The sequence below is a fragment of the Vitis riparia genome, chromosome 16 (assembly GCF_004353265.1).
Source record: "Vitis riparia cultivar Riparia Gloire de Montpellier isolate 1030 chromosome 16, EGFV_Vit.rip_1.0, whole genome shotgun sequence".
NCBI lineage: Eukaryota > Viridiplantae > Streptophyta > Magnoliopsida > Vitales > Vitaceae > Vitis > Vitis riparia.
Genome location: NC_048446.1, coordinates 20,916,072 through 20,922,668, shown reverse-complemented (window position 1 = coordinate 20,922,668; position 6,597 = coordinate 20,916,072). Strand labels below are relative to the sequence as shown.

Sequence of the window (6,597 nt, the reverse complement as noted above, 5' to 3'; positions counted from 1 at the left end):
ATTCTGAATTGCTCATCTGTGAGTTCTGAATTGCTAACTAACATGTAATCGGACTACAAAAACAGTTGTATTTAATTTATTTCAATCACTTTTTATCACTTGCATTTAACATCTTGATTATGCTTATAAACAATAAGTCTTACAGTTCTAAGCCTTTTGCTTATGGACATTTAAGTCTTAAAACTCGGTTTCGATTTTCTATAGGTATCATATTATTATGCTTTAATTAATTGCTCTTAATCCAACTTCTTGCATATGAAAAATTAAGTAGGGTTCTTGTAGAAAATATGGAAGCTGGTGTTGTTTCATAAAGATGCTTTATACTTGATATTACACATGGACATTACAGTGCTTCAGGGTTTGCTTTTAGGCAGATATTGTGAACAAGCATGTTGATTTTATGAAAAATACGAGCACTACCTTGAGCATGACCTTGAAATTGACCATGTAGTTGTTTTTAAATTGCAAACCATGTGACCATATATTTTGGCCTTATGGATTTTGTAATCCATTAATTAGTAATTTTCACATATAGGTATATATATACACAATGATGCAGGAAATCACATAAGATGATGTTTGAAACGAGTATCAATGTAAGGTATAAAGAATACAATGACACTTATCACAAGTGTCAAGGTTGGCAAAACTTAAACATGACGATGTTCTTTGAAGAATCATTGTTATATAGATTGGAGCATAGGATTGTGGTTAAAGCGATTCTCATCGATACTAGTGCAGTCGACAACAACCCTTCAACTAAACAAAACGCTGGACGAGAGCCAAGGTAACTCAAAGATGGTGCTTAAAGAAAGTGTCAAAGTCAGTGTTGAGAGAAGATGACACTTAGTGGATGTGTTAACGTATCCCAATTACACATAGGGAAGTGGAAGTAGAAGTGTCATTGTATGTTCGCATGAAGCCACTACCCCTATTTAAAGTTAGAGGACAGAATATACAGTGAAGGCAGTAGTAGGCATATATGGATTAAAGTATAACAATCCATGATGATTACAGAGCTTAAAATTTTGCAATATATTTTCTGACTCATTGAAGAGGAAATGAGTTCTCCAAAAGAAAAGGTAGGTTACTCAACATTTAAAACTTACTAGCCATTTGGTATGCAGTTCCTATAACCGGGGTAGGGGGCGAGAGCCAGGGCGAGGAACTTCCCATTCGGTGACAATGTGATCACGAGTGATTTCTTTGAGAGAACGGCATCCGCTTAAAGCCATGGTCAGCTCAAACTCCTCACGCAACATCTGGAGTACTTTTCTAACACCAGCCTCTCCTTCTGCGGCCAATGAAAACACCACAGGCCGCCCAATCTGAGAAATTAACAAGTTAGCCATCATCATATCAGATTAAGATTTTTCTGCAGCACCTAAAGACTTGCAGAATTTGGAAGATGAGAATCAACAAATATGAACTAACCCTCTACTTTAAATGACAGATATTTGGGTTAAATGAGTTATTCATCTGGAAAGTACAACACTGACTTTCCCTAGGTTTCAGCATTGTTGTTTTGTCATCAGTAAGAATAACTTGGACAAGCTCTTTTGTTGATTATTTAATCAGAAGAGATAGAGAAATAATATCATAATTTAGGTGACTTGAGGTTACATAAATTATTCAATGATCTAATTAGCTAGGCATGGAATATGATACTGCATGTGTTCTTACAAATATTCCAGAGGCTCCCAGTGCCAAGGCTTTAAAGACATCTGTTCCACGCCGGACACCACCATCCAAAAACACAGGCACACGACCTTGTGCAGCTTTGACAACCTGAGGTTTGAAAAGAAGGGCAAGTTCAAATATATTTGAGGTGAATAATACAGATATAATTAAGCCAATCAGCCATGAGCAAGCAGAGGTACCTCTTCCAGAGCCATGATAGTGGCAGGGACATAATCAAGTTGGCGAGCTCCATGATTGGATACAATAATCCCTGCTGCACCAGCTTGTATAGCTAACCTGGCTGCATAATCAAAACATATATAATACTAATGTTTTTAAACATCCATATATAGAATCAGAATGGTGGTGATGGAAAATAGCCAGGGCAATCTTTCTTACTATCCTCAGCTGTGAGCACACCCTTTACAAGAATTGGCAAGTTGGTGATTGTCTGAAGCCACTTCACATCCTGTCCAAGGGCCGAGAGAAACTATTTACAAATTGATGAAATCTTGGGACAAAACCAAACACTTTTCAACCAATTTTTCCTCGAATCTCCAATTAGCAGACACTAAAAACTATATTGTGATGACCTTGAAATCTCAATCCTTCCCCTTAACAATAAAATCCCTCCTGACTTACCTTCCAGCTCAGGGTTCGATCAATTTGACCAGCAACATATGAAGCAAGTCCAGAGTCATCAGCCTGCAAGACTCCATGGAATGAGTCATGACCAAAATGATATCTGAAATGAAGCTTCTCATTAATCCACATCGACCAACCAGATTGTTAAATTTCACCACTTACTTTATCCATCTTCCCAAGGTCCAAGCCCTCAAAGTTCTTTAGAGTCAGGAATGGGGGTAAAGTGAATCTGCCATATAAACACTTGGATCAATTGTTGACTATAAACCAAATGCAGCACAATAAATTTTAAATTCTTTTAGAGTCATGAGACAGTCCAACTCAATCTTCAAAATCAGTGACGTTTCTAATAATGATGTTTGAGTCAAAGTGCACACCTGTTCTTGATGTCAGCTTCTCTGCGCCCCAGCCTAGGGGTATCAACAGTAAGGGCAATAGCCTTGAAGCCTGCCCTTTCAGCTCTTCTCACAAGCTGAGCAACTACATGTCTGTCCTTATATACCTGAACATTTTGAGTAGCAAAATCATCCATCACTTAAAGAACACAAAGGGCAATTTTGCACCTATAGATTGATATCAATGAAAACATTAACCAACAGAAAGACATGAAAGATGTCAAGCATACATAGAGCTGAAAAAAGCGGATTCCAGGTCCTGTTGAAGCAACCTCTTCCACACTTGAAGTAGCCCATGAAGATAAGGTCTGAAACCAACAAAGTAGTCATGCATGGATGAAATGAAGCACAAATTCTAGTTGGGATTATAACATCTATAAAACAGTAACTCCAATAAATTCATTTCATGGCTTCAGAAGTTGAACACAAAGTAGCTTGCCTTGAAAATTGTCTTCATGACATGTTCATAGACAAAATTCTTTAGGCTTCACAGATTATTGTCAAGCACTATGCTAATTAATTTGCATCATAACATTATGCTACTAGTTAGGTATTGCAAAGGCAAAAAAAATGGATAAATATCAAAAAACCCCAAGGTTTGTTTCAGAAACTTCCCTCAGGTTTTCAAAAATCACCGAAACATGACCAAATTAATAAATTATTCTGTATTCTGGTGTTCAATTTACCCTGTTTCTCATCTTACTATTAAAAGTAGCATAGCTTCTAAAATCCATGGTTTTTAGAACTTGTGAGATATACTAATGATCCAAACTATCCAATTTCAAATGGGGCATAGAAAAGATAGAAGCCAAACCATAATTGTTCCAGCAGCTGATGCGGCTCTTGCCGTTGCATACTCTCCTACATGAGAATTAACCATGTTATCAGATTGAAAACCTTGTTCCCATTTCAATGGCCATAATAGGGTCCAAAAGTAAGTCAGTTGGCAGAACAGATCCAGCTAGATATCTACCTGACTACTTCAAACTCAAGCCCATTCCATTAATTACAAATCAACTTTATGGCATATAAAAAGCTCCATTGGTCATAAAAATTTTCTTCCATCTCATAATAAGAAACTAAATGGAGTGTAGCGGCACTTAGAAAAGAACTGGTCGTGCAATTTAAGTATGCAGCAAAAGTTTATTTGGACTAAGATGTTATGTATGCCTTTTATGTAACAGTAAAAGATAAACTGATGAAATGATACCGAAGTTCCGAACATGTTTGCAGCAGAAACCAAATTTTCAGAAAATGGAGGGAACCTTCATCTAGAATGAACTCTAATAACTATTTAAAGAATCCTTAAATTATAAACTTGTCTAAGAGTGGATTTGTGGTTCTACACTTGGGTAACACCTACTCAGAACCCCAATAAATACAAAAAAAAAATTCTATTTTAGGTTACTATAAAAGTCTGTAAATTCGATAAACTGGTGACACTACAGGCTCATCGGTTTACATATTGAATTGAATTAATCTCGATCAAGATTCCTATACTTTCACCATAGGGTGAATAATATGTGGCAGTGATATTGCTCTGTCTGTATTAAGGCAAAAAATCAAATAAAAGAAAACTTCTAAGAATGCTCAAAGAACTTGGAGACAATTATAGAGCAAGAAGGTTTACCATTTTGCATGGCAATGGAAAGAGCAGTAATGCAAGATCAAAGAGTGGTATACCTTCAGGGTGAGCCATTTTCTGCATGGCAGTTGGGGCGATCATAATAGGCATTGAAATCTTGAAACCCAGGACAGTGGTGGCCATGTCTATCTTGCTTACATCAATAAGAATGCGGGGCCGAAACCTTTTTTTAAAAATAAAAAACACAAGTTTTTTCAGATAATATCTACATTGATTCCTACACAAGTTTGTTCATATAGAAAGGAAAGGTAAAACATGGAACCAAAGGTTTTTGTAGTCAAATTATTTAGCTGGAGTATTAGATTTTATAAATAAAGATCAAAGGAGGAGAAGAAGAAGAAGAAGAAAGCCTTACAGAATCTGTGAAAAAGCATGTCTGTTCTGATACAGAGTCCACTGGTCCTCTGCACCTGATGCATAATAGTCAAACACCATCTTGGGCAACTTTTGCTTTGCAATGGCCTCATACTCCGTCACATTTGTAATCTCCATTTTTCAGTTAACTATGTATGCCTCCCCTCAAAGGCAATCTTGCTTGAAAAACAGACACCAATATCAGAACATTGTTTACACAGGCACCAGAAAACTAACAACTGCAGACCTTCCAACTACTTCTCAATTCTCTAGCTCAAATTCTTTTCAAATCCGATAAATGAAATATCATAGAAGCTAAACTACTAGATTAACCATATTGAAAAATAATCAGAAACACAGTCCTAATTTGAATTTGCATGCAGATGCAATAATGAAAAAGTATAAAAATTAACCCAACAAATAGAGAGAGGAAAATCCTAAAAATAAGCAATATGTTTGGTTTCTAAGGTAGTAAAACAAAAATAGTGAACTTTTGGTTCTAGAACTTGTCACTGTTTGGGACCCAAGAAACTAACTGAATATACCTGAATAAAATGAATATTCTGCTTCAGTTGATATTTTTTTGTTTTCTGGAAATCAAATCATTGGAAATCATAAACCCGGAATTACTACATCCTTCTCTTTCTTTGGGTCAATGGGAAATCATAAAATATGAACTTTACATAGAAATAAAAGAAAATACGAACTACTGCAAGGACTACTCAAACACACTAAAGCTGAGAGAGAAAAGTCAAATATAAACAAACTGCTATGTTTTGTTTGGCTGCTTAGACAAGCATAGAAAAGAAGAGAAGCAGAAATTTGAAGTCCCAGTTTTTTCTTTCATCAATTCAAATATGTGAGGTTTTCCATTTGTTTGGAATTCAAATCCAGAAATTTTTCTCAGGAACCAGGGAAGAAGTAAGGAGTTCAATAATGGAAAGCTGAAAAAGAAGATAAAAGAGGCCGGCAGCAGAGATTAGAATGGAAAAGAGAGGAGAAAATCAGACCTTGGCTTCTTCAGAGTTAAGACTGCTATTCAGAAGGGTGGCAGCAGTGAAGCTAAGTGAGGATAAGAAGTATAGAAAGAGCGGCAGGGAAAGGAAAAATAAGAACAGAAAAAAGAGGGCGAAGGGGGTATGCAAATATGGTTGAAAGAGAAAAGACGATAGGAGGGGGCTCACAATTGACACTTCACATTCATAAGTGGATGAGCCTTTGGAGGTGTGTATTTGAGAGGCCATCGGATGAGGTCCAAACTGCTTGCTTCTCCTCCACAGACGCCTTGTGTGTTTCACATCCTTCCTCTTCAATCTTTTCTTCATTTTTTATTATTATTTAGTAACAAAATTTTAAAATCTAAGAAATAATAAATTAATTAAATATATCATTATAATATATATATACATATATATATATATATATATATATATATATATATATATATATATATATATCAATTAAGCATTTAAATGAAAAATAATTAACAATGAAATTGATGGTGACCAATAAAAATAAAAGTAAAAAGCACATTCAAATTCTAATTCTAATTTCATATTCTTCAAATAAAAGTAAGAATATGAGATGAATAGAAGGAAAAAAAGGTATTGAAAAAAAAAAAAAAAAAGAGATAGAGAGAGAAGAAGATGATATTAGGACTAGAATTTTAACAAAGAAAGAAGACTAAGAAAATTTTGATGCATTCTCTCTATGTTAAAATGTAAAGTTACATGTAAGGATGACAATGGGCAAGTTAGTGAGTAGATTATTCAAAATAATTTTCATCCTCTTCCCATTAAAAAAAATTAAATGGGGTGGAACGAATATGAAAATTTAAAATTTCTTAATTGCATTAAATAAATATATTTCATAAATAAT

At 35.0% G+C, this 6,597-nt stretch overlaps 1 protein-coding gene across 4 annotated transcripts; it reads right to left on the bottom strand.

The window, feature by feature from the left end:
• Nucleotides 1-829: 829 nt before the first annotated feature.
• LOC117934186 ((S)-2-hydroxy-acid oxidase GLO1) lies at nt 830-5,910 on the bottom strand. Of its 4 annotated transcripts, none has more exons than XM_034855823.1 (12): nt 5,730-5,910; nt 4,721-4,899; nt 4,404-4,528; nt 3,535-3,581; nt 2,951-3,028; nt 2,703-2,827; nt 2,488-2,554; nt 2,323-2,385; nt 2,080-2,149; nt 1,881-1,981; nt 1,684-1,788; nt 1,131-1,328 (listed from the first exon to the last, which is right to left on the bottom strand). In XM_034855823.1, exons 2-12 carry the CDS (start codon nt 4,855-4,857, stop codon nt 1,131-1,133), a joined length of 1,116 nt encoding a protein of 371 aa, XP_034711714.1. In that variant the 5' UTR covers nt 4,858-4,899; nt 5,730-5,910. The 4 variants fall into 4 exon arrangements, with proteins under 4 accessions (XP_034711716.1, XP_034711717.1, XP_034711714.1 ...); XM_034855824.1 differs by having other exon boundaries at nt 4,721-4,895; XM_034855825.1 differs by lacking the exon at nt 5,730-5,910 and having other exon boundaries at nt 830-1,328; nt 4,721-4,857.
• Between the last annotated feature and the right edge of the window lie 687 nt (nt 5,911-6,597).

Coding starts and splice junctions, on each gene's coding strand:
- LOC117934186 (XM_034855823.1), bottom strand. CDS start 4,857: ATGGAGATTACAAATGTGACGGAGTATGAGGCCATTGCAAAGCAAAAG. Junction 2,150..2,322: donor ATCGAACCCTGAGCTGGAAG/GTAAGTCAGGAG, acceptor GCCCTTGGACAG/GATGTGAAGTGGCTTCAGAC. Junction 1,982..2,079: donor TGTGCTCACAGCTGAGGATA/GTAAGAAAGATT, acceptor TTGATTATGCAG/CCAGGTTAGCTATACAAGCT.